The sequence below is a fragment of the Tenrec ecaudatus genome, chromosome 1 (assembly GCF_050624435.1).
Source record: "Tenrec ecaudatus isolate mTenEca1 chromosome 1, mTenEca1.hap1, whole genome shotgun sequence".
Classification (NCBI taxonomy): domain Eukaryota; kingdom Metazoa; phylum Chordata; class Mammalia; order Afrosoricida; family Tenrecidae; genus Tenrec; species Tenrec ecaudatus.
In genome coordinates, this window is record NC_134530.1 from 63,933,258 (window position 1) to 63,960,868 (window position 27,611).

Sequence of the window (27,611 nt, forward strand, 5' to 3'; positions counted from 1 at the left end):
AGCAGTACAAGAACCAGGATTTATTTCAGCAGAAGAAATCGTCCCGGAAGGCAGAAGTGGCCTTGGAGAAGGCAGTAACTGTCCACAGCTGTCCACGGTGGGGAGGGTGGGCGCCTGTGCTGGGGGAGTCCAGGCCATACTGCAGAGGCGGTGCTCAGACATATGCTGCTGCTTCAGAGGAACGAACACCCTGAGGGGAGTTCCCTGCTGCTTCCCCTGCAGAGCTGAGGGCAGAGCCGAAAACGCCTGGATCAAACATATTCTCCACAGTCGGCGATGATCACTTTCTGCTTAGGCTTCCCGTCCTTGCTGCCCTGGGTCTGTGTGTAGGACAGAGGAGGAGAAATCAGGGAAGGGAGGGGGTGGGGATAAAGGGTGCCCCCCTCCACCCTGGCACCTGCTTCATCAGAGGAAAGGCTGTGGGCCCTCCCAAGTTCCCTCAGCTCTCCAGCAGTGCAGACGTGAGGTTCACTCAGACCACCTACCTCAATCTGCCGCACAACATCCAGGCCTTCGGTGACTTCCCCAAACACCACATGCTTGCCATCCAGCCAGTCCGTCTTGTCACATGTCAGGAAGAACTGGGAGCCATTGGTGTTTGGTCCGGAGTTGGCCATGGAGAGAAGGCCTGAGAGAAGGCACAGCTGTGTGGGTTCTCCGCACCCTGGGTCCTGGCCCCAGAAACTCGGCGTCCGGGGCCAGCTAACGCTCAGTGAAGCGAGGTAGCATGGCGACCCAATCATTTTATCCTGGTTTGTCCTTTTATCTCATTTATTTCACTAACACTTGTCAAATGTCTGTGTCATAAGCAGGCCCGAGGCCCAGGGACACTGGTGAGCCCAGCAGGGTCCTGGCCTTTGGGGAGCTCAGTCTCTGGGAAGAGAGTTACTCCAAGGAGAACTGTGCTGTGTCTCCAGAATGCAAGACTGACTAAACATCCAGACACTACTCACTGCACACCCCAGAGTGATACAGGATTACACCAACAGACGCAGAAAACACTGGACAAAACCCACCACCCTTTCGGGAACAGAAACACGCAACAATCTAGAAGCAGACGAGGATGCCCTCAAGCTGCAGGGGAGCATCTGAGCCCCTCCCTCTAAGATCAGCCCCAGGACACGGATGTCTGTGCTCGGTGCTCGGCCAGGCAATTAGGCCAAAAATAAGAAGTCATTTCAAGCGGAAAGGAAGCGCAAATGACCTCTGTTTGCAGATGCCACAAGCTCACAAATGAAAAGCCTGGAGAATCCATCAGAACTAAAATGGAGTTGCGTTATCAAACCAAAAACTTACTGAATTTCTACATACTAGCAATGAGCAACCGAAAAATATGAAATCAAGAAAACAGCTCCACTTATAGTTGCAACAAAATGAAATAAATACTTAGGAATCTAGATTAACCTAAAGTATAGAACCCCTACTCTGAAAACTCCACAAACCTGTTAGGAGAAATGAAAGCCCACACAGGTGGAAAGACATTCTATGTCCATGGATTGGAAGACTTACTCTGTACATTGGCATTATTCTCCATCTTGAAATGGGGGCTAAAGGCAATTCCTACCACACTGCTTTGAAAAGGTAGCTTCTTTTGTAGAAACTGACAGCGTGATCCTAAAATTCATACTGAAATACAAGGGAACCAGAATAGTAAAATAATCTTGAAAAAAAATGCAATTGAAAGACTTACACAGCCTGATCTTAAAGCTTTTCACAAAGTCTCAGGATTCAAGACCATGTGGTAGTGGCGTACGAACAGGCCCTGGGTCAATGGAATAGAATTGAGAATCCAGAAATACAATGAAACAGTCTTTTCAACACACAGTGCTGGATCTCTACGTGCAAAAGAGGTCCTGCTGGGCCTCGGGGATCAGGACTTCAGTCTTGGGAGACATCCAGGCCAGTTGGCATAACATGATTGACAAAAACAATGCTCTACGTCCTACTTCGGTGAGCTGATCTAGTAGAAAGAAGAGTAAAGAAAACTGAAGACACCTGGAAACATTTAGTCCAGTGGACCAAGTGACCTTAGCCTCCATACCCCGGAGAACTGAGGAACTAGATGGGGCCTGGCTGGCACTGCCAACTGCTCTGAAAGGGACCACACTGGAAGGTCTTAGGGAGAGTGGGTGGGAGAAAACTGTGAAACAGAATTCAAAGTCATAAAAGACAGCGCTTCATGGTCAGCTAGACTGGGGCAGGGAGGCTGCAGGGAGTGGGAGAAACGCAGGAGGGAGTGGGATGAGTAGTTATGTTGTGGGAAATACAATCAATGAGACCAAACAAAATGTGCATGAATTATTAAATAGAAAATTGCTCTGCTCTATCAACTTTTACCCAGTTCACAATAAAATCAAAGAAGAAAAAACAGTAGTTGAACTTTTCCTTATAATAAACTAAAAATAAACAAACAGAAATCCATTGCCATCAACTTGATTGCAACAAAATGATCTTATATAGTGTTTCAAGGCTTATAAATCTTTATGGGAGCAAGTAGCCTCATCTTTCGGCTTTAGAGCAGCTGATAGGTTTGAACCACTGACCTGGAGTTAGTTCAGCACCGAACCCAGCCACAGCACCACCGGGGCTCCGTTCCTGCACTACAGGTGGGAGCAAATGACAGACGGCCCCACAAAGCCTGCAGCTGCTCTGTCCTGTGTTCCTCACACCACAAACAAAAATTAACTCAAAATAAACGAAAGACTTAAATGTAAGAGAATATGAAACTCATAGAAGAAAATTAAGTATGATACCAAAGCTTTGTTGTTCCAAGGGACAGCATCCAGGGAGTGGAAAGGTAAGAATGGAAGAGAACACTAGCAAATCATGCTCTCAGTAAGAGACTGGGGATAGACATATAAATCAGTAATAAAATGAAAAATAGCCCAATTAAAAACAGGTAAAGGAGCTGAATAAACATTTTTCCAAAAAAGTATATGCAAATGACCAATAACTAAAACATATTAGACCTACTGCAACCACATAGATTCCTACTCAGAGGGCTTCTGATGCTGCTGCTGTTTACAGAAGCAGATGGCTGGTCACTTTCTCTCCCAAGGTGGTTGGTATCTGGCCAATGACCATTTGGTTAGCAGCTCAGTACTTTAACCACTGAGCCACCAGGGCTCCTTGAATGACTAATATGCACATGCAAAGATGTCCAACATTACTGGTCACCAGTGAAATGCAAATAAAAACCACAATGTGATACCATCTCTCTCTCTCTCTCTCTCTCACACACACACACACACACACACACACACACACAGGGAAATGCAAATAAAAACAATGTGATACCATCACACACACAACCAAACTAGTTGAGGCCGACACACACTGACTCCATGTGTGACAGAACTTTGCTCTGCAGGGTTTTCACAGTTCACAGGTTGACCTTTCAGAAGTAGAAGGCAAGGTGTTTCTTCTGAGGCACCTCGGAGTATACCCAAACCACCAACTTTTTGATGAACAGCCAAGCAGGTGCTTAACTATGCTACACATATACTGGCATGGCTATAATACAAAAGACAGACAAGGACGAGTGTTGGCCAGGAGACAGGTAGAGAAATAGGTTGGGGTGTAAAATTATGTACCCACTTTGGAGAACTATCAGCAGTTCTTGAAAAATGTTAAAGTTACAGGATCCAGAAAGCCCCTCTAGGAGAGATAAAAACACACGTCCATAGAAAACCCAACACACAATCTTCATAGTATAATTCCTGATATCCACATTGACTAATGCAGGCTTATTGCTGAAAGCCCTGAACTGGATGGCTCCTTCTGGGTCAGAGGTTCTCTATAGATTAATACTGCCCCCTAGAGGCTAATTGGAAATGGTTAAGGCTTTTTTGTTATAAGAATGGTCTCAGCTGCCTAGTCAAAGGCTGGTGATTCAAACCCACCGCTCCATGGGAGAAAGATGAAGTGGTTTTCTTAAGGATTTACACCCTTGGAAACCCCATGGGTCAGCTCTACTCTGTCCCATAGGTCCCTATGGGTCGGCTCATCTCAATGGCATCAGGTTTGGTTTTCAGTAATACTGGTGTGGCGGTGGCCCAGTGGGTAGGCGCTCACTTGGCTGTTAATGAGAGGACTGGTGGTCTGGAGCTAGCAGCCATTCCACAGAAGGAAGATGGGCAGTCTGCTTCTGTAAGGAGTTAGTGCTGGAAACCTGACAAGGGCAGAGGCTCCGCTCTGTCCTACAGGATCAGCAGGAGTCAGATTCAAATGGATGGCAACAGGTTTGGTTTTGTTCACTGGCGATGTGATACAGAGGGGCTTTGGGGGCCTATGTGTGTCCATATGTATGTGTTTGTAGTGGGGACCTAGCTGTCCTGCAATATCCCACCCAATGAAAACATATTCTGCATCTTCTGGACTTTCCCACACCCTGACACACAGAACAGGACACACAGAACAGGAACACGTGCTCTCGCTGATCTGCTTTGAGCCGACACTGGAGACTGAAGTGTGACATTACTTCATTCACACGCACTCGAAGCAATTCTTTTGGCCTTGGGTTTCCAGATCACAAGTATCTGAGTCACAAGGTACCAAGAAACCTCTTTGGGTTCAGAAGCGCACTAGTATTTCAGAAAAGCCCGTGACAGTGCCCTGTCGACCACCCCCACCTGCACCCATGCACACTGCTAACTGTGACCGCAGCCCACGCGCACACACTTGTGCAGCACTGTATTTGAGTAGCTGTGCTCAAGGGTTTACAGACCAAAATGCATGTCAGTTTATGACAGCACATAACTGACTTTTATAAAATACAGTGGAAGTACGTATTAGCCAAGGCTTTCATCTCAGACAGTAAGGGGGGAACCCACCAGTTAAAAGAGGCTGGGCTAACGGGTCAGACACTGAAGAGCGAGTGTAGATAGAGAGGAAAGCCTCGGCTGGCGCCCTGGGACCTGACAATCTAGAGGGGAAAGGAAGGGAGTGTGGAAAGATGGGCTAACGAGGCAGGCGGCAAATCAAGGGGGAAGTGCTGCCAGCGAGCGGAAGAGACTCAAGGGGAACTGATTAGCAGCGAATGCAACACTGCTGCAGTGGGCAAAGGCGCTGGGAACCAACTGCCCTGCCGGGAAGAAAGCGGCTCTGGAGGCGACAAGTCTTCCGTTTCTTCCAAGCACTTCTGCCAACAAGGGGCTGGAGGCCTGAAGTGGTAACTGGAGGGAGACAGGGGTCAAGGGAGCCATCAGCAGCTTGAAGGCTGAAGGGAGCTGGTGAGCAGTGCAGAGGGAGGGGGCAGGAGCGGGAGTGGAGGGACCCGGGCTGACTGTTTGGTGAAATGAGAGCGAGTGTTTGGAGGCAACGCCAGAGGCCTGAGGAGCAGAGAGGAGGCGTGGAGCCTTCTCAGGCTGTGGGAGAAAACCAGCTGACGGTGTCTGGGAGGGGAGCTCAGGGTGGGTTTTACTCCAGCCGCGAGGCTGAAGGCAGGTGTGAATGCAGGACCCAGAGGAAGGCAGTGGAGCCTGACGGCAGAAGGGAGGACATGTGTGCGGTGGTGGAACCTGGGTCTGAATGGCAAATGCAGAAGGGTGGACTGGGGTGGACAGCGAGTAGACTCCTGCCAAACTATCCAGGCCTCTCAGGGGACGTCACTGTGACACACGGTGATGTCTGAGGAGAGACACTGTCGACCACTACTTTCTGACTTCGTGTCTGGCACTGAGGCAACAGACACAAATGCCTGTGACAGCAAATGACGGCTGATTTATTCTCAAATGTTTCTGAGAAATATGGCTTTGTCTGCAACGAAAGGCAAGAAAAGAGACAGCCAGAGAAGTGGAGAATGCGGATCACAAACGTCAACACTGCTGAACCTTCATGAAATGCATGCAAAAGTGTACGAGGCTCCTCATACTGTTCTTGTAACTTTTCTGTAAGTTTGAAATTATATAATAAAGAGGTACAAAAACAGTACTGCCACCACATTGCTGCTGTAACAGCACCAGGCGCCTTCCTCTCGTAATACAGGGAGACTTGTTTGGATTTAAAATACTTTTTTTAATCACTCCTCTGCCAGGCTGAAACCTGCCCATGTATGACTCCTCAGAACTGCCACCCTGTCTCGACATCCCCGTCGCCTTACTTATCCCGTCTCCGTCACCACCAAACACCAGTCTCATCCTACCTGCTCCTGTGTGTTTGAGGATAAAGTTTTCATCATCAAACTTCTTTCCGTAGATGGACTTGCCCCCGGTGCCATTGTGGTTGGTGAAGTCGCCACCCTGGCACATGAACTGGGGGATGATGCGGTGGAAGCTGCTTCCCTTGAAGCCGAAGCCCTTTTCATGGGTGCACAGACAGCGGAAGTTCTCTGGGGTTGGGAGAGACAGAGACACCGAGGTCAACGATATCCCCAGCCCTCAGAATACAAAAATCAACATAGTACCATTATTTAAACACATGCCGAAATAAAAATCTAAAGACCCACAGAAGCAATTAGTCCAAGGCACTCCTAATGGAGTATGCAAACTTCACCCCCACAACCCTGAGATCAGAAGCAGTCGATGGTGCCCCGCGATCACTCCCAATGGCTCTGAAAAGGGTCACATGAGAAGGACCTGGAGAGAGTGGCAACAAATGTGCAGCAAAATCATAAAGGAGAACAGGCTTACTGGTCGGACTATGGCCCCCTCTCTAGGTGTGGAATGGAACTCACTTCCGTGTTAGAATGAACAATCAACCGAAAGAGCAGCAGTGAGTCAAATGTGCAACAACTGCTGAATGTAAAACTAGGGTTCCCTCGGTACCTTCACCTCATTCACAGCGAAAGTGAAAGGTTAAAAAGAAAACTACCATCACAGTGATCGTGGGTTTGGTGAGAATGAAAACAAAGGACACTCAAGAGCACTAGGTAAAGATCTGAACCGATCTTCCACGAGTCCACACAAAGGGAAGTAAGTGACTGGCCCAGACATAGCGGAACTGAGTGGCCTTTACCAGGAATGTCAACTCTACCACCAGGGACCCTCTGATGCGATGACAGAAACACACAGCCCGAGTCCAATCAGGAGGACACACTCAGACCACTCCAAGGAGGCGCAATCTAAAAGCAAGTGTCCTATGTTGTTGTGAGGGGCTCTGACCCGCAGCGACCCTGTGCACAACAGAAAGGAAACACTGCATGGCCCTGCGCTCTCCTCACAATTGTGCCTCTAGTCTCCAAACGACAAAGGCTGAGGAACAGGCTCAGCTGACAGCCGCTGTGGCTTGCTGCCCTCACGGTGGCTCTGACTCACAGCGATCCACACTAGGCACAGAAGTAGGCGCCACAGAATTTTCACTGGCTGTCCTCTTGCAAAGGCCCGGCGAGCTGCTGGGTGGAATCTACCCGCTAACCTTTCAGTTAGTGGCCAGCACACTGTACTACCCAGGTTCCCAGTTCCAGAATAAAGAGACCAAATCGATTCAATAATTAAATACTGTGTGGTCCCAAATTGGGGGCTGAAAAGTGCCAGTAAGACACGTAGTGAGGGGGACAGGGAGTGAAGGTAGTGGTGCTAACAAACCCAGGGACAACGGAACAACAAGTGATCCAAATCGGTGGTGAGAAGGGTGTAGGAGGCCTGGTAGGGTATGACCAAGGGTAATGTAACTGAGAGGAATTACTGTAACCCAAATGAAGACTGAGCATGATAGTGGGATAAGAGGAAAGTCAAAGGAAATAGAGGAAAGACCTAGGAGGCAAGCAAAGGGAATTTTTTAGAAGTCTAAACAAAGGCATATACATATGTAAACATATATATGAGAATGGGGAAATAGATCTATGTGCATATATTTAGAGGTTTCGTATTAAGGTCACAGATGGACATTTGGCCTCCACTCAAGTACTCCCTCAATGCAACAATACTCTGTTCTATTAAATTGGCATTCTATGATGCTCACCTTCCCGACACAATTGCTGAAGACAACTGGGTGCATAAGCAAATGTGGTGAAGAAATCTGATGGTGCCCGGCTATTAAAAGGTATAGCATGTGGGCTCTTAAAGGCTTGAAGGTAAACAAGTGGCCATCTAGCTCAGAAGCAACAAAGCCCACATGGAAGAAGCACACCAGCCTGTGCGATCATGAGGTGTCGACAGGATCAGGTATCAGGCATCATCAGAATCATATCATTGTGAATGAGGAAGGGAGTGCGGAGTAGAAGTGGAGACCCAAAGTCCATTTGTCGGCCACTGGACATCCCCTTACAGAAGGGTCTCCGGGAGGAGATGAGTCAGTCAGGGTGCGATGTAGCAATGATGAAGCATACAACTTTTCTCGAGTTCCTCAATGCTTCCTCCTAGCCGACTATCATGATCCCAATTCTACCTTACAAATGTGGCTAGACCAGAGGACGTACACTGGTTACACACAGGAACTAAAAACGCAGGGAACCCAGGGCAGATGATCCCTTCAGGACCAGTGGTGCGAGTGGCGATACTGAGAAGGTGGAGGGTGGGTTGGAAAGGGGGAAATGAAAACAAGGATCTACATATAACCTCCTCCCTGGGGGATGGACAACAGAAAAGTGGGTGAAGGGAGACGTCGGACAGGGCAAGATATGACTAAATAATAATTTATAAATTATCAAGGGTGCGTGAGGGAGTGGGGAGCAGGGAGAGAGGGGAAAAAATGAGGAGCTGATGACAAGGGCTTAGGTGGAGAGCAAATGTTTTGAGAATGATGAGGGCAATGAATGTGCAAATGTACTTTACACAATTGATGTGTGTGTGGCTTGTGAGAAGAGTTGCATGAGCCCCTAATAAAACGATAAAAAATAGAAAAAAAGACCCGTATTGAGACAGTCATCAAAATCTGACCACAGACTACGTATCATATCATGGTATTATCCCAGGGTGCGATGGCCTGCATTTGATCACTGTACCCTAAGTGTGCTTGTTCCTAGGAGTGGCATGATGAAATATTCAGGGTTGAAAAGCCATGACTGCTGTAATAGACTTTTAAATACTACAGCATATAACAATCAAGAGAAGGAAAAGGAAGTGGTTGAGGAGAGGTGGTGGGAATGGAGCTCTTCATTCCGGCGCCCTTACTGCGGTGCTGTGTTGGGCCGGGGTACGGTGGAATGGCGTATGCCAGGACATCCCTGCCAAGAAAAAGGACAACGGACCGCACCTCGTCCCTCCTCCCACCAAGCAGGAAGCACAGGGTCCAACAGCCCTTTCAGTCCTGCTGTAGGGAGAGCAGCAGACACTTACTGAGTGACACTGAGAGCTGCTGGTATGAAGGGGGGGCAGGGACAGGCTCTGAAGCAGGTGCAGCCCAGCAGCCCGTGAGATGTGAGCGCCTCCAAGGGGAGGACGCCGCCTCGTGGTGTGTTCCGCATGCACCGAATCCCAGTGCTACCTCGGGGCTCTGACGCAAGAGCCTGGCACCCACAGCAGAGACGGCTATGCCATTGGAGCAGATCCTGGCATAATGCTGGGCCCTGACGGAGCAGGACCACCTATCCATGGGCATCAAGTAACCATGTGGCCACCAAAAGCCAGCTTTGGTGGATTTAATGAGCCCTGTGCCCCAGCAGCAAACCACCACAGAACGGAAAGGTGCCTTCAGAATCAGCCGGGAGCAGGGCCAGAGGACAGAACATGCTGCCTGGCCGGTGTCACCCACTGCTGTTGTGCCTGTGCCACTCCCTCTGGTCAGACCTGTGGTTCGGTGACAAGTGCAGCTCACTGATGAGCTGGCTTGGTATGCAGCTGGACAGACTGCTGCCCGGCATCCCTGGTCAGGGTGGAGAAGCACAGAGCTCTCCCCATGGGCAGAGCTGGAGGCAACACACTTGGTGACCCAACAGAAGGATATATCCAAGGCCCCGACAAAGACAAATGCCTTGGATGGCAGGTCAGGAGCCTGGAAGAAAACTGACTGAAAGAGGTTTTACAGACGAACTCAGGGTGGGCACAGAGTATGATGACCTTCGACCTTGATGTTCACCAGACCATGTGCCCAGAGATGAGACTGACAACTCAGTCGGCCAACACCAGCCAGCCTTGGCCACTGGCCCGAGTGCTGCCGAGGGGTACATGAGAACTAACATGCAGGTGACGGAGCCCGGAGCACAGGATCCACTCACCATAGCCCATCTGCTGCCACCACAACCAAGTGTCTGACGACAGCACAGGGCCACCGCCCTGGGATGGCATGTGGAAAACACTAGACCTTCACTCCTCTCTGGAACTCATCTCGACAGCAGACAGTGTGGAGTCTGGATGCAGACAGGCTTGTACTCGCTACGTGGCTGCAGTAAGCACCACTATCCAAGGACTTAAGCGTGTCTGCTACAGCGACACAGGCTCCTCTGACATGGATCATTTTACAGTCAGAGTGGTGTGATAGAGAGCAGGGGAACACAACCCACCGCTCCTGTCACACACACCACCCAGACCGGACAGAGGGCTGGAGACGCCCTTTCTCCAAAGGGCGCACCTGAGGCACCAGCGTAGAAATGCTGTTCTGTGACAATGGGCCCCCACACACGACACCGACGACCATTTGCGAGCACTGAGGCCCTGGGATCCGGACTCCAGATGGAAGTTCAGAGTGGCCCTGCTTATCTCTGCTGCTTTCCATGCCCACAACTCAGGGCACAGTAGGTCCAGAGGTCTTGGCCCTAGATGGGATGCTTCGTTGCCAGAAAGGCAGAATCCCATCTGATGGTGAGACACAGCTGCTGGCAGATCACTCTCTGTGCCAACGGCCTGTGGATACACAAAAGGCTGCCGTCTTAGGGAGTGAATGGCCAGATCACGAGACAATAGGGCCATTATGACACAATAGGGCTGCCCAGGACATGCTGGCACCCGGGGACCAGTGGGGCATCCCCAGGTGCTCTCTGGTCCAGTGCTGATGATGCATGGGCAAGCGCAGCAGCCGTGGCCCGAACAGCACAAGCAGTGGCTGCTCCAGCCTGAGATGAAGGGCTAGGGGAACCCAACAGTGAGCCACTGGGAGGCAGATGGCAACTACTGGATATGGGTCTGAGACTGACAGCAGTCCGTCCCAGGGTTCCGTGGACGCACACCCCAGCAGTGTCCCGGAGCTGTCGTTTCAGGTGAAGTGAACTTACTCTAGGAACCAGAGGACACGGCGGGGCAAGCTGCTCAGACCTCTTCCAGCCCCAGCCCCTCACTTCCTCAGCTGCCGGGGTTCTGCTGCCAGCTCTTGCCCGAGTCCTGCCCATGGGCTGCCTCCCCCAAGTATACACACTCAGTGGCTGGACCTGGCCCCAGGCCTGAATGCAGGACAGTCCTGAACTACCAGCCAAGCTCCCCAGCTCTCCATGGGATTAGCTGCATGGCAGTTCTGCTCCCCTTCTACCCAGCCCTGGTTCCCTCAGTCACGAAGCCTGCCTCCTTCCTCAGATCACCCTTCATCAACTTCCTGCCGGCAAATCGCCAGGAGTGTGTTTCTTGGAGCAAGTGACCCAAAGCCTTCTAACAGCAGATAACCAGCACCACCTGAGGGGTGGTAACAGGAGCACCTTTTTGAGATAGGGCACCACCCGACCAAATAATCAGCAAGTAAACGGAACGCTGCCACTGACAGGCCAGAGATGAACTGTGCTGTGGGAAGGCAGACAAGATGTCGCCTTCCATAACAAACAGCAGGGAACTCAGTCTTCCACAGGAACCGCTGTGGGCACCGCTGCCAAACGCACAACAAAATGTTACCCAGAGAGAGCGGTGACGGAGGACCACCAAGAAAATACAACCACGCCGAAATCACACAAAACAAAAGGAAAATGGGAAACACTTAGCATAGTTGTCGCTCGGAAACAGCCTGGAGACGGCAAGGAGAAAACAGGCCAGCTCTGAGTAACTTTCAATAGAGCTACACTGGACCTTAGCCAAAAGGCCAAGAAGCGTAATGAGTAACTTTTAATCGAGCCACTTTCTCCACGGAAATTTTTAGTAAAAGGCGAAAGATTGATGTGCTCTGAAGAGAAACCACAGCATTAGCGCCACTTTCTATGGGAGAAACCCAGGCACCTCTTTAATGAAATGATCAAAGCTAACATCTCAACTACTGACACTGCCACCCTGTCCTTTGTTACACAAACCTACTTCGGTGGCATCCCTGCCAAAACACACCACGGGAACACCTGTGGGGGAGTCTGTCAGAGGGCCGCGCCGACCTTAAAATTAACGGTCTGCTGCTCTGCAGAAACACGAAGGTCAAGAAAGACACTGAAAAGCTGAGAAACATCCAGATAAGAGCAGGGAGACCTGACAATCCAACAGAGCCTGTGAATCCTTGTTAGTAAAAACATGGTGAGCTTAGGCAGAGCAACCCCGATGAAGCCAAAAAAGGCTAACGTGTCAATGTCCCAGTCCTGAGAGCTGTGGAGAACCAGTCAGGAGGCAAGGGGTGTGTCTCAGCTGCCGTAGAGTCAGGCCCCCGGAACAGAACGGATCCACACAATCAGGTGCAGATCAGCCCACGGTGACCACACAGTGCTCAATGGCTGATTCCTCAGCCAAGAAGAGAACTAAAGTCCTGACACACAGGCTGCAACATGGACAGACCTTAAAAACAGAATGCTGAGCAACATTAGTCAGTCACAAATCGCATATGATGACATGCATGTGAAATACCCAGAATAAGCAAGTGTACAGAGACCGAAGTGTGTCCCTAGTTACCAGAGGTGGGCTGGCATGCCAGGCATGAGAGAAGAGGCTGTGATATAAAGGGACAGCGGCCTTCTGTCAAAGGGGATGAAGAAGGTGATGGATGTCACTCAACTGTTCATGGGAAGATGGCTGAGATGACACGTTTACTACGTACAGCCACTACACAAACGCACGCACACGCACAGTACTACACGCACACACGCACATGCACATAATCACTACACACACATGCAGTCACTACACACATACGCACATGTACAATCACTACACACACACGTACATACAGAGCTAGTCAGATAGATGCCTATCAAGAGTGCGTCAGCTCAGGGCGAGGGTTAAAGTAATTAAGCTGATGAGGGAGTAAAGGATTTATGAAAGTCAAACTCACCGCCATCGAGTCAATTTCAATTCATATCAACTCTATAGGACAGGGTAGAACTGTCACTATGGGTTCCCAAGTCTGGAACTGTCTATAGGATGATAACAGGAGGAGAAAGCCTTGTCTTTCTCTCATGGAGTAGTCAGTGGTTTCAAACTTCTGACCTTGTGGTTAGCAGCCCAACGCATAAACAATACTCCACCAGGGCTCCTAAAGATATATTAAGAATTTCTTCTCTTTTTTTTTTTAATTTAGAGTTTCTTATACGACTCTCAGAACTTCCTCTAAATTTGAAAATATATCAAAATTTTTGTATTACCAAAAAGATAAAGCCCAACTTGAAGGTAATTCAAATAGTCTGTACCTTTTAAGTGCTTACTCTTTCTAATGGTTCTAGAACTTTCCCAAGGCCTGCTCTGCCTCACTGTTTACTAGAAGCCAAGGTCTGAGATGCCTGAAGTGGAGTCAGACAGAAACAGAGTTGAGGACTCAGCATTCCCAGCTTCCTCCCCACCTGCCCGCTTCCTGGTCCTCCTGACCCAGGAGTCCTGCTCACCTGCCGTCATGGGAACGACGTCTGAGCGCAGGAGCATCTGGATGCGGCCAGCCGGCTTGTTCCCAATCTTGATGTCCATGTACACCTGAGGATTCGACCGGGCCTTTTTGGCCTTCGGCTCTCCCTGAGAGCAGAAAAACAGCGTTATACAGAGCTCTCTGCCTCCCCAGACAGGAGGGAAACTCTCCAGACACACCCCCAGGACACAGCTCTCAGAGGAGGACCAAGGTGCCGACAGGGAAGGCTTTGGGCTGAGCAAACTAGAAAAGGAACAAGACACGACCACCACCCTCAGTTGGACACTCGTGTCAGGAGAGCCCAGCACCACCCAATGTGAGCCCCCCGTTCCACACCTCCTCTGTGCTGGGACCTGCATGTCCTCAGGTGACAGTGGAAGCACAGAAGGCCTAAAAGCTCTGGGACAGCAGAGCACAGGGGGCCTTGTTCTGTGCTTCAAGTAAACAAGGTTGACGAGGCTGACGAAAGCACTGACTAACCCTCCCGCCTGCCCGGCCTTTACCACCTCCTTCGTAGTTGTTGTTAGGTGCTGTGGGATCGGTGCACGGGGCCTGCGCCATCCTCCCAAGTGTTATGCCTGGGCACGTCACTGCATCTTGTTGAGGGTCTTCCTTTCTCATTGCCCCTCTACCAAACTTGATGTCCTTTTCTAGGGCCCTATCTCTATCTCCTGAGAACAGATCCTAAATTTGTAAGACAATGTCTTACCATACTTGCCTCTAAGGGCCATTCATTCAGGCTGCACTTTTTCCAAGACAGATTTGTTGGGTCTGTTGGTGGTCCATTGTACTTTCAATAGTCTTCACCAGCACCATTAATTCAAATGCATTGATTCTTCTTTGACCTCAATGATCTCTTACTCAATGTCCAACGTATTAACATACTGATCTATCAGGCCAAGTACCAGAGTTAGAATGGAGTGACCCTTGCTCTAAAGAAACTGTCTAGTGGGGGAGAAAAAGCCACAAAATAAGTGACTGGCAGTCAGGATCCTGGAGCCAAACAGCCCAGCTTCACAGTTGAACTCCACAACGCAGTGGGTGGCTAACACGGGCAAGGTACCTTAGCTTCCTGAGCTGAGCTCACTTCCGGCTCAGGATCTGGAGACAGTAGTCTCCATGAGCTGGCACAACTGGAATGAGGGTTCAGTATTAGTAACACACCTAAAGCAGTCCCCAGCATCCAGACCCGCTATGGAAGTGCGGGCTGAGTACGAACGTCACCATCATCCAGCACACGTTGGGACCAAGGACTATGTCACTTGGGGAGAGGATTCAGAAACGTGCGGGAGGAGGTAACTGGCTGAGGGCTGAGACGGAGCAGGCCTTACCAGGCACAGGGCATTTTAGGTGGAGAAACAGCTGATACAGAGCCTCTGGGAAAACACTCGCTCTCTCTCTGCGTGTCAATGGGAGTGAAATCTAGAGCTGGGCGGGGTCAGACCACAAGAGCCCTTCCCTTCTGCTCCGGAGCTGGACTCACTCCTACAGGTGAAGGGAGCCCCAAATGTGCAAGAGTAAGACCTGGGTTTCCTAAAGTGTCTCCGGCTGCTACCCTCCTCCTTCATTCCTCACGGGACAGATGAGCCCCGCCTGCCTGAGGAGACTCAGAAGAGTTCAGAAAGAAACTCAGCAGGATACAGCGATGCATCCTCTTAAGCATTCCAGTGAGAGGCCTAAGAGGACACAGAGATGTCTGGTTTGATTGACGGCGAAATGAAGTATGACTAGGCACAAGCGGAGAAGGGACCTCCATTTGGGATCTGCCCGGTCTGTGAAAGGTGCCAGTAAGCTTTGCAGGCAGAAATACGTGAAACTCAGGAGCGAGGGAAGCCAGCACAAGTGGCTGTTGTAATTCAGCTGGGGCAGCACTGACAGAAGCCACACCACAAACAGTGGGGTGGGAAAAAAAAGGGAAAATGGCCACCAAATAGGACCCCACCGTCCAGAGATCCTGCTGCCAGACCAGAAAATTGGGAGGTAAGGCAAAGGAAACGGGGAGGTGGAGTCCTGAAATTAGAACTAGGGTACCAGGGTTTCTCCTGAACCCCTTTTTTGTGTGGGATTTCCACTCACAAAGCAAACCAAGAACGCTTTAAAGCGCTCTAGCTTTGGTAAGCCTGCAGGCGCCGGCTGTGCCCTTGCCAGGAGCAGTGATTCCTGCAGGCAGACAGTGGAGAGGGGACAGAGTCCCAAACGAGGGGAACCCCACACCAGAGCTCTCTGCGCGGTTGGCTGCCTTGAGCTCACGGCCAGGGGAATGGTGGCGGGCAGCCATAATTTAGAGTAAAAGAAAAAATATATTATTACCTTAGGAAGATCGCAGTGTGGGAGAAAACAGGTGGAAAATTGGGAGTCTAGGGAGCAAATGTAGTTCCAATTGGCCATGAAGAAAACAACCCCCATAACTAGCTGGATTTCCCCTCTGGGGGTCAGCCTGATAGCCCCCAAATCAGAGCACATCACAAGCAAAAAAAAAAAGGTGAAATATATATATTATTGGTTTAAAACTCCAACCCAAGTCTGGTTGCTCAGCTCCAAGGAGCACATAGGTGGAGGCCCTTCACATAAATCAGCGTAAGAGGCAACAGCTAAGGAATGCCAGAACTCAGCTACAGGGCCTGGCGGCTTTTAGCATAACAAAGACCCGCTGCAGCAACGCAGCAGATTTAAAAAGCAAGGAGCTGCAGCCCAGTGACTGTGAGAGACAATTTCATTTTATTAGACTCTAGCTGGCCAGGGAGATCAAGAATCGGTGGGGTGGGAGGAACAGAGACTGATAGGGGGGTTGCCTTCAGCCTGCCCACAGACTGAGGAGACTGTAGGCAGAAGAGTACCTGGTGCTCACAGCCCTGAGGGAGCAGGACGGATCAGGAAGGTGGTGACAAGGAGTGCTCACTGTCCTGTCTCCCTCAGTCCTCCCACACGGGCCACACAAGCGCACAGAGCCCCACAAGGATGCTCGCTTCTCCACCCACACCACAACTGCTCCGAGCAGAGCCCTCACACCGACCTCCTGGCTTTCTGCGTTGGGAGGCTCAGACCCTTCTTCTTCTTTGTTCTCCTCCAGAGTCTTCCCGGAAAACTTCTTCAACCAGTCATCATCGGACCAAACTAACAAGAAAGTATCAAAACCCAGGGTTGATGAAGCTATAGGGACCACAAGTAGAATAAGGGTTTCGGGGCGAGAGAGGTACAATGGTGGGGGGTGGTGCTAAAAGAATGTTTGGAAACTGACTGTGCAGTAACTGTACAATTCTGCTTGACGTGATTGAACTGTGGAATGACATGTGTATTGACTTCTAATTAAATACATAAAAAGAAGTAGAGAGTCAAGCAGGCACTGTGAAAGTTACCCTTTCAGCCAGTGAACTGCCCCTGGGCTCCATTCCCTTTCTTCCCAGCTTTGGTCAGCCACGGGGAACACACCGTGAGGCCCGAGTCAGAAGCTCCCTCATATGGCTCCCAAAGGAATGCCAAGTTCTCGGAAGGAAACACCGGCCCTAACGGCCAGCTCTTAGCAAAGGTAAATGAAGAGAAGGACAGATGCCCCGAGTCAAGGCAAAAGGGAAGTCTTGAGCCCTTGCCTAGGCTGCAGGGAGGGACTCTAGGGTACATCCAGAAGCAGGACGTTCGCAGGGTATAAGGCCCTCCGCTCTGCTGAGAAGTCCGAGCTCTGGTGTCCAGGGAGGGGCTGCATGCATTGCCTTCTTCACTTCAAGTCACTCCATACGCCTGTCCCAAGCCACAGGAAGAGCGGATGGACATAGCACCCACCCCAGAGGACCCAACGGGGGATCCATGGCTGTTCTACTCACCTGGTCTGGAAGAGCCCTCCTTAATTCTCATTGGCTTGGCTAAGTTGACACGAATTGTCCGCCCGAAGAGTTCAGATTCATTCTGAAAGATTGAAAGACATCTTTTTCGTAAGACCTGTTCCATAAAAGAGGTCCCACGTAAACTTGAGAGGTCTGAGACCAGCATGTGATGCATGCTAAGCCCAGGAGCCCAGGCCCCAGGATGGTCAGCTAAGTGTGGAACCGACCACAAAGAAGCCTGAGCCGCTTTCTTCACTACCATGCAGGCATGTTGCTGGTGTGACCCTGGGCTTTCAGAAACTGTCAGTCTTGGAGTAGCTACCACTTTAAGAAGTCACGGCTAGCTCTGAAGACCAGGACCATCACTGACTTCTGACATTCTGATGACAGAGGGACAGAGAACGTGGAGGCAAGTCTTCTAGAACTGTAGGTACTAGAAAAAAGTTACTGTATACACTTGTGTATAAGCCGATTTTTTTAGCACAAAAAATGTGCTGAAAAATTGGGGTTCGGCTTATACATGGGTCAGTGGTACCCCAGCAAGGTGTAACAACTTGCTGCCCACCCCCCAGGAAACAGGATGAGTGCCCATTATCTCACGGGTGATTGCCATTTCTCCGCTGTTCATTCAAAGTCCCGCTGACACTGCAGGGCTTTCAATGTTTGTTTACTCACATCTAACCAATCAGAGCCGTCCTATGACGTGGACGGCTCCAATTCTCAGAGGCACCCGCAGTGATTCACTTACACAGGCAGCTGAACTGGTAAGGATGTGTCTGTGGCTGCACTCCGTCTCTCCCCTCTGGTCTCTGTGTTAATTCACATCCTGCATCCCCCGCCCGCATGGACCCCACCCCCTCCTGGCTAACATGTCCCGTCGCAGGGGGGTGGGGGTACATTACCATGAAAGTTCTTTTTCAAAGTCTTGTTTTTTATCCTATTAGAAATGGATACTCTTGAACCAAAACAAAAATGCCGGTCATATGAGGCTGGTTTCAAAATGAAGGTTGTGTCAAAAGCAGAAGAGAGTAATAACAGTATTGCAAGTAGGGAATTCTGTGTTGATGAAAAGCAAGTGAGGGAGTGGCGGAAAATGAAGGCTGACTTGGAACAGATTCCAAAAGCTAAAAAAGCTCCTCGTGGTTAACGTCTTTTTATGGGGCTCTAGAGAGTGAATTGCATAAATGGGTTATGGAGTGTCGTCAAAATGGTTACTGTGTAACACACATGGGAATCCACATACATGCTCTACAAGTGGCTAAGGATGACAAATATAAAGCACCAGGCATTGAAAAATTTGCTGCGTCAGCAGGATGATGTACCCGCTTCATGAATAGGTTTGGCCTATGTTTGAGACAAAGAACAAAGATTCCCCAGAAATTGCCACAAGACCTTGAAAAAAAAGTTACCGTATGTCATAGCAGTCTTTTATTATAAAACAAAGAAGGATTTAAAATTATGACCTGGCAGATATTGGGAATATGCATGAAACTGTCATGACTTTTGATCTTCCAAGGAACAGAACTGTGTCAAGTTTAGGAGAAAAAAACCATTTTTCTCAAAACCACAGAAATGAAAACAAAAACAAAAAAACACTTTACAGTTGTTCTATCATGTTTGGCTAATGGAACTAAGCTGCGTCCTGTCATTATTTTTAAAAGAAAGACCTTGCCTAAAAAGATCAATTTCCCACCAAGAATTACTGTGCGTGCACATGTTAAAGGCTGGATGAAGACGGAACAAAAAAAATGGCTGGAAGAAATTTGGAACCGACGACCAGGAGCAGCCTTAAAGAAAAAGCCATCATTATTTGTTTGGGATATGTTCGGAGCCCACCTATTGGATGACATAAAAAAATTAGCAAAATCTAGTAAAGTTACTTTAGTCGTCATTCCAGGTGGGTTTACATAGGCACTGCAGCCTCTGGGTGTATCTTTGAATAAGCCTTTTAAAAACCATGTGCGAAGGATGTGGCATGAGTGGATGTCATCTGGTCAAGCCCGACTAACAAAAGGAGGAAATCTCATGAAGCCTGCCATAGAGTTTATAGCACGTGTGTTCGAGATGCATGGGAAGACATTCCAGAAGACACGGTGCGACGTGCCTTCCAGAAATGTAGTCTTAGTAATGCTATGGATGGCAGTGAAGACTGCGCTTTGTATGAAAATGACAGCAGTGATGGTGATGACGGTGATCTCAGTGAGGACAGTGTCTATGATGACCTCACACCAGCTGAAGCTCTGCATTGGGATACAGATGATGAGGAATCCAGTTTTGAAGGATTTTAACTTCACATTTTAGCTTGGTTGCTGATTGAGCTCAGGGAATAGTACTCTTAAGGTATCATTGTTGATACCTTCTTGTTTTTGTTGAACCTATTTTCCACATGATGTGCTGGTTTACTAATGTTAAATGACTTGTCCTTTTATTTATGTTTTTATTTTAAATAAATATTTAAATACATTACCTCACTGATGTCTCAATTTTTAGTAATTTTATTTTCATTTGTTTTGATTATTGAAACTCACCAGTAGCTTCTGCATTTTCCACCCTAGGCTTATACTCGAGTCAGTCAGTTTTTCTGGTTTCCTAGGTAATAATTAGGTACCTCGGCTTATACTCGAGTATATACGGTAAGCCAACAGATTTTTAATGAGAAGTTCATCCTAAACTTTTTAATGAAGACTACAAAATAGAAGAAAAGCAATCCCGTTATTTAATAAGATTTAATTATAATTATAACCAAGGCCTTGCTCCTAGGAAAAAGATCAGGTACTAATTTAAATTCCAGCAGTAAAAAAAAAAAATCAAATGACAGCATGAACTGACATGGCACTCTTAATACATGTTTAGTCATGAAGATCATGAGCATAACAAAGACACTCACAGAAATGCCACCCTCATGTTGATGCCCAGCAGCTGTGAACAGTTTGTTATATGGCAAAAGGGAGCTAGTCAAGTGAATTTTAAAATAAAATTATCCTGAATGTGCCGGGTGACCTCAAAAGGTATTAGAGAAAAACAAAACAAATCCACCGTCAAGGAGACTGACTCCTATCAACTCGGTAGGACAGAGCAGAAAATGTGGAAGAGGGAGGCGGGACAGTTCCTTTCAGACTGATGGAGAAGGTAAAGACTCAGTCAGTCCTGGCTCCCCTTGAATACGTGGGAGACACAAGCAAGGAATGCGGGCGGCCACTAGAAGCCGGAAAAGGCAAAGAACCGATTTGCCCTGAGAGCCTCTGAGGGAAATGAGGCCCTGGCAACAGTCTCACTTGTAGCCTGTGGAAGTGCCATGTTGAACTTCTGACCTCTGGAGCTATATAATAGTGTTTATGCTGTCCTGAGCCACCATATTTGTGTAATTTGTTAAAGCGGCAATAGGAAACTCACAGGTTTTGTCCGTGTTCCCAATGACTTCTCAAGGGCTTTCAAATCATTTTCTTTTAAAGCACTAATCTGAGCACCTCTTAGGTCTCCTCTTCCTTCGTTGTTCATGAGTCTAACTCTATGAGAACCTCACATTTCCAAGGCTTGGTCTTTGAGTAGAGCCAAGGAGAGTGGGTCTCCACAATCACTTTCACAGATGTCAGGAAACCTCTCTCCCTTTGCAAACTCCCCGCTTCACTTTGCAGCCAGTTGCACTCCATGAGCAGCATACGTTGCCCTAGACTTGATGTGGTGGGGTTGAATTTCTTGGTATGGCTTCTTCTCATGGTCTTAGTGTCATAGCAACTCCCCCCAAATGCCCGGATGTACACATGCAAATAGGGTGTATGGGGCCCTATAAAAAAACCACCTCAGAAGCAGGGAGAGGGGATCCCAAGATCATCAAGAAAGAAGACATGAGCAAAGAGCCTCTTTAGGAGCTCGGGATGAGGAAAGCCGAGTGCATGTGGGCAGGAGGCTGGCTTGTAGAGTGGGGTGCCCTTTGGGAATTTAGCAGCAGTAAAGGAGTTTGTACACTTGCCAAAGTAGGGCAGAGGCCAGTGGGCCATGTGGCTGGAAGGTCGAAGACCAGAGGCGTGCTTGCCAGCATGGCTAAGAGACTCTGCAGACAGAATAACTGTGCCCTTAACATTCCATTCTGACTTGTAACTGTCAATGTCTTTAGTAATCATGTCTACTGTCTAAGAGTCCGGGGTGGCTACTGCAACAGAGGATCAGACCCAGCCGGGAAGGAGGGTGCCATGGGAGGAAGGGCTGGTGTCAGACCAGCGTGGAGCAGTTTGGAAGGGGGGCATGTCTGACCTCTGTCTGCTTCGTGGGCATCAGCCTCGGGCTAATGTGGAGTTGGATGCCCCTTCTCCCTTGTGTACTGGAAGTCAGATGGGGTCCCCATGACATTCCTGTACTAGCAGTCTGAAAACTTCAAGGTCTCCTCAGTCAATTAATTGCAGGCTACATGTAGTCGCCACTGGACACACTCCATTGTCATCTTTTTTGCCCTCCTTCAAAAATCAACAACAAAAATAATAATAACCTTTTAAAAATGTATAAACCATTTAGTTTACAGACTGTATCAAAACACAAAAACAGTAAGACAGAGGTTGGGGGATGGTTTTGACCCACAGACCATAGTTTGTTAACCCTCTAGAAACATGGAAGCGGCAGGAGAATGGCCAGCAGAGAAAGTGGGGAATTCTGCTAACATTAACTGAGCAAGGATGAGGGAATGAGTTAACTTTATAAGTGGTCAGTACGGAGAGAGTATGTTCAAACCGTAACAACTTTTGCTTCCAACTTAACTTTGAACTGTGGAAATGGAAACTCAACAAGTGGAGAAGAGTCCCTGTAATGTAGTAACAACAGCTTCAGTAAAATGCAGGAAAAAGATTCTCAGGCATACCATGTTGTCGATAGCTGCTGCAGCATCCTGCCAAAAGAATGCAAGGAGAGTTCATGATTACAATTCATTCCTTTTGTTCAAATGAAAAGTCAAGGACAGCACAGCAAAGGAAAAGATAAAATTCTTTCTACCTGCTCAAACCAGACCCACTGTCATTGAGGTGATTCCATTTATAGTGAATGCCCCGTTTTGGGTTTCTGAGACTAAGTCGTTTCAGGAGCAGCTGGTAGGTTTGAACCGCTGACCTTGAGGTTTGTGGCCCAACACACCTAGACCACTGTACCACCAGGGCTCTCTTCCTGCCTGCCTAGATGGCAATATATTCACCAAAGGGCAGACAGCAACTCTCAGTCAGAGCCGGGGAGATAGGAATGGTGCTCTGGCTATGGAGACAGGGCCAGGACCTGCTGATGCCTGGCCACAGCTTTACTGTGGGCAGGGGCAGTACCCCGCTGCTGCATTTTGACCGTGTCGGGGAACTCTGAGTCAACAGAGGTGGGATTTCCTTCAACCAGCTCTGTCTATCTCTCGGAAACTGCCATCTGCATGCTGAGAAAGGCATCTAGATAGAGAGTGGCAGTTTTATAACCAGTGACCATGGTGACCCTAGTCAAACCCTGAACATGGGACATTCCTTACCTCTGCCAATTCAAATTCAACAAAAGCGAATCCTCGGTGCTTTTCTATGAAAGAGAAAGGGGACATCACCAGTGGGCACTAGGAGGGTACATGCCACACCCAGGCCCAACTTAGAATGAAAAAAATAACAACCTGCTTTTATGGAGGAGGGAATCATTTGCCTTTTCCAACAAAGCTTCTACAAAGTTATGATTTTGTGTGTTTTAAATAAACCAGGTCAATAATGAACTAAAGCATTAAACTCTGAAGTATACAATGCTAGCACCACACAATTTAATGTGTCTTTTCCAAGCATTCTGTTAACATCTGTTTACAAGACTCAGCAAACAGGAACTGTCTACAGACTCTTCATTCCAATCGAGCATCAGCCGTGTATGATATGAGCATTGGCCTTACCACTGAGTCAGGTGAATATTCAAGGAAGAAACACAGCTCATGGTCTCAGGAAAACGCTAACGTAGCTTGTGGGTCGACCAAGAGCAATAGGTGCCACTAACTTACAAAACTAGGGCGTAGCAAGACTCCCCAAAGCTTTTCTTTCGAGATTTGAAGAACTGAAGGTTCAGAGAGTGTAAGTGTCACAGTGAGTACCAGCACTGGGCCTAGTTTAGAAAATCACAGCAGAGGTTTGCAGAGAAACGTGTGCTGCAGCTGGGAGAGCAACTGAGGAAAATTCTTGTAGGTAAGCAGCCACCGAGACTGCTGCTGGGGCTGAGCGTCCCTGACGCCCTTGGCTAGGGAACAGCACAGCTGCTGAGAAATGAGGGCTGGCCCAGGAGATGGTGAGAAGTAACACCCAGACCTTCAAAGAAAACATAGAGGCAGTCTTCCTACTGTTTCTTACTATATTTAGATTTGATATTTTGTGATCCGAAATCAAAGCCTCGACTGACTCCAATGTACTAACATCTCCCCACAACCTCAACAACTGCCTTTCTCTGTATACTGCAGGCCACACACCCGCTGTGCTGCCTCAGTCTTCCTGGGCTCGGGGCGTTCCTGCAGCATCTCAGGCTGAGATGCAGTCACCCTTCTGAGCATCATTACAGTTGGGCCTCATTCTTTGCAGCAGGTCTGTTCTCTGGGGTCCCAGGAGCAAACGCTGAGCCACTGCCTCCAGAGGGCCAATGGTCACGTCTCATCCAGACCTCGGTACAGAACCACATAGTATGGGTTGCTGTCTGTTGTTAGCAGCTGTCAAGGATCCTGGCACATCCCAGCAACCCCTTGCCCAAGGGGGAAACAGTGCCTCGTACTGTGGCAGGCAGGGCTGTTTCCAGCCACAGCTAACTTCTAGAAGTAACCCCCCAGGCCTTTCTTTCAAGCCCGCCTGAGTCGAGAAGCTTTGGGGAGAGCCGAGGAGTATCACAGTGGCAGCGTGCAAGCTTCCACTGACGTGATGGGGGCTGCATACGAGTGCTCCCGCTGGGACTGGGTGAGAATGCCACTGCTGACCGGCCACTGTCACCATTACCTGTTGTTTTGAGATTGTATCTCACTCCACACATATCGTTAACTCATTAACACCATCCACATTTCTGACCACCAGCATCCTAATTCATGCCTGGGTGAAGTTTATCGAATACACATTTTCGCAGGCATTCATAGGCCAATCCTCTCGTGCTCAGGAACCCTAGCCAACACCTCATCTCTAGGCTTGGGGGCCATTTTAAACCCTGAAATCACCAACAAAAAGCACAACAATGCGAAAAACACAGCACAAAGCTGAGAGAAGGCAGAGCTTCGCTAGGTCCACCCGCCTATCAGGTGACTCAAAGTTTGCACCAGCTCTGCCCCTGTCTGCAAAGGACTGTGAGGGAAGGCCACACTGAGCAGTGACAGACGCTTAGCAAGTAGCGGTAATCACAGGTCAGCAACTAATGAGGCTCGACTGCCCGTGCCAGCCAGACCCAGCATGCACATGGTTACAATTCTTCCCAGAGTTCCTTCCCTGCCACCAGGAACCCGAACACAAGGAGGGGAAGGAGCATGTACCTGTTTCATAATCCAGAGGAATCTGAATATCTGTGATGTCTCCAAAGGGAATAAAAGCAGCATGAAGAACTTTGTCGTCCACCTCCTCTGCCAGCCCACCTGCAAGACGGACGCCAAGGACTTTCTGAGCTGCTGCCCTCGATATTGGAACAGTTAGCTGCTGCAACCCACTGGGAGCGGGAAGGAGGGCTCCCTGTAGTCTCTGAGGTCCACAAAGGGACTAGCGAGGTTCACTCCTCTTCAGAGGCTCATCTAGCCCCTGGTTACTGTTTCTCCCTCCTACACAGCCACCAGAATGATTCCAACTCAAAACCAAACTCACTGCTTTCGAGTCAGTGCTGACTCAAAGCGTCCTACTGTGCGTTTCCAAGATTGTAGCTGTTTATGGGAGTAGAAAGCCCAGTCTTCTCCCTCAGAACTGGTGGTAGTATTGAACTGCCAATCATTCAGAACACAGGCGAACTTGTAACCACTACACTACCAGGGCTCTCTCTAGATACTTACCATTGATTTTAGCTACCATCCAATTAATCAATTATTTCCCTATCAACCCTTTTGTGTGTCCCTGCACCTACTTACTATTTGAAAGTTCCCTGCTAATAAGAGGATCAAGTCCAAGCACCCACAACCGGCCCCCACCCCAATGATGTGCCCAGATGCCAAACTCACTTCACACCTCTTGGCTTGTGCATTTGCTGCTCTCCATTCAAGGTCTCTAGGTGGTGCATTCGGTCTACACTTTACTGCTAACCTGCAGGTCATAGACTGGAACCCACCCAGAGGAAAACCCCAAACTAAACTCACTGCCAAGGAAGTGATATTGACTGAAAGCCACCCCACAGGACAGGGTAGGGCTGCCCCCATGAGTTTCTCAGACTGTAACTCTTTATGGGAGTACAAAGTCCTACCTTTCTCCTGTGGACTGGCTGGTGGTTTTGAACTGCTGACCTTACTGTGAGTAGCCCAACCCATAACCACTACGCTAAGTGGGTAGAAAGGCCTGCTAATCTACTTTCCAAAAGAAAAACCTCTGGAGTAGGCTATTCCAATCCCTCCACATCCCTGGGGCAAGAACTGGATGGTATGTGGCTCCCAAGTACTCTGAAAAGGGATCACACGAGAAGGTCCAGTGGGGGGACAGGGTGGAACAAAATTCAAAATCACATGAAAGACCTTATGGGTCAGATAAGAGGCTGGTGCACCTCCCCCTGCCCACCTCCTACCTCTCCCGCCCCCCGCCCCACACACCCTATGGTTCTCGGTGACTTCACGTCAAGCTCCATTCCCAGCCAAGCAATGAACTGAGATGTGAGGTAGCACACCTAGTACAGCCAGCCTTTTGAGATCCTGGGGGCAGCATTTCCCCAGGGCAGAATTCAGAAGGGTTAGGGGTCGCGAGGAGGTTTGAGTGGGGTGCATCGAGGGCGTTGCAATGAATAGGAGGAAGCAAAGTGCGTGTGAACCTTTGAATGCGAAACTGACGCGCCGCTCTGGAAACCTTGGCTCAGTTCACAATAAAAAGTATAAACATACACAGACAGACCCAAGGCACTCTGTACACACGCGGCGGCGGCGGCGAGTCAGAATCCGCCCAACCGCTCTGCAGGCCCCACTTGGCTGCCGAGTCTTTTCAAACCCCGCGCCAGTCTCGGCCTCGGTCTCCAAGACGTCCGCCCGCACCTCTCCGGAGAGCGGAGGCCCCGGGACCCGACAGGCGCTCTCGTCGTCACACCCGCTACCCACCGCGGCGCGTGGGGCCGCCCAGTGCCCCGGCCGCTCTCTCCTGAGGGGCCAGGGCTGCGGGGAGCCAAGAAAGGGGAGCCAGTGGTTGGAAGCGCCTGAAGCCGCGACACCGCGTCACCACGCACGCGGGCCGAGGGTCGGCGGGGGACATCGCAGCCGCGTCAGCCCCCAGGCTGAGGGGGAAGCGCCGCAGGAGAGCCAGCCCCGGCTTCCGGTCGTCGCCTGGGGCCGCGACTGGTCACCGTCGCCCCCAGCCCTGCCAGCCACCCGGGCTCTCTGCCGTGGGGACCCCCTCAGCCCCGCTGGCGCTCACCCACGTAGAGGACGCGCTTGGTGGTGGCCATCTTGCTTCCCAGCCTTGCTGCCGGAAGTCGGCGCTCGCCCCGCCCCGCCCCCGGCTGGGCCTCCCCGCCCCCGACTGGACCGCCCCGCCCCTGCCCGGGCCGCCCCGCCCCCGACTGGACCGCCCCGCCCCCGCCCGGGCCGCGCTGACACGTGCGGAGGCGCGCTCAGAGCAGTGATAGGACACCAGGCGGGGCCTTTAGGAGGTGCAGGCAGCCTGGTGGTGCAGTGGTTAAGCACTTAACTGCTAGAGGAAAGGTCAGTGGTGCGAACCTATGGGGATACCTCGGGACTCATAAAACGATTGCGAAGCCTTTGATCCACTTTAAAGTTGTTGCAGCTTAAAATAAAAAATGAGGAGAAACACCACGTGGATTCCACCCCTCAGTCAATCCCTATCATGAACCAGGGGTGTAAACAGCCTTGCTCACATGCAAAAGTGGGTTGCTGCATTTTTTTGAGGCTTTTGTTTTACTTCATTAGTTCTTTAAAAATGTTTTTATGTAGGGAGGGGGGAAGGGGGAGGGGAAAAAAAAGAGGACCTGATGCAAGGGGCTTAAGTGGAGAGCAAATGCCTTGAGAATGATTGGGGCAGGGAATGTATGGATGTGCTTTATACAATT

At 49.6% G+C, this 27,611-nt stretch overlaps 1 protein-coding gene and 1 pseudogene across 1 annotated transcript; both read right to left on the reverse strand.

Annotated features, from left to right (window-relative positions):
- PPIE (peptidylprolyl isomerase E) lies at positions 1 to 27,018 on the reverse strand. The gene is made up of 10 exons (XM_075554224.1): positions 26,960 to 27,018; positions 24,904 to 25,002; positions 22,909 to 22,952; positions 22,270 to 22,296; positions 17,421 to 17,502; positions 16,616 to 16,716; positions 13,586 to 13,709; positions 6,143 to 6,328; positions 486 to 628; positions 1 to 320 (listed from the first exon to the last, which is right to left on the reverse strand). The coding sequence occupies exons 1-10, from the start codon at positions 26,988 to 26,990 to the stop codon at positions 252 to 254; spliced, it is 906 nt and encodes a 301-aa protein (XP_075410339.1). The 5' UTR covers positions 26,991 to 27,018; the 3' UTR covers positions 1 to 251.
- Positions 11,853 to 11,975, reverse strand: LOC142438129 (U5 spliceosomal RNA; annotated as a pseudogene).
- Positions 27,019 to 27,611: the final 593 nt, after the last annotated feature.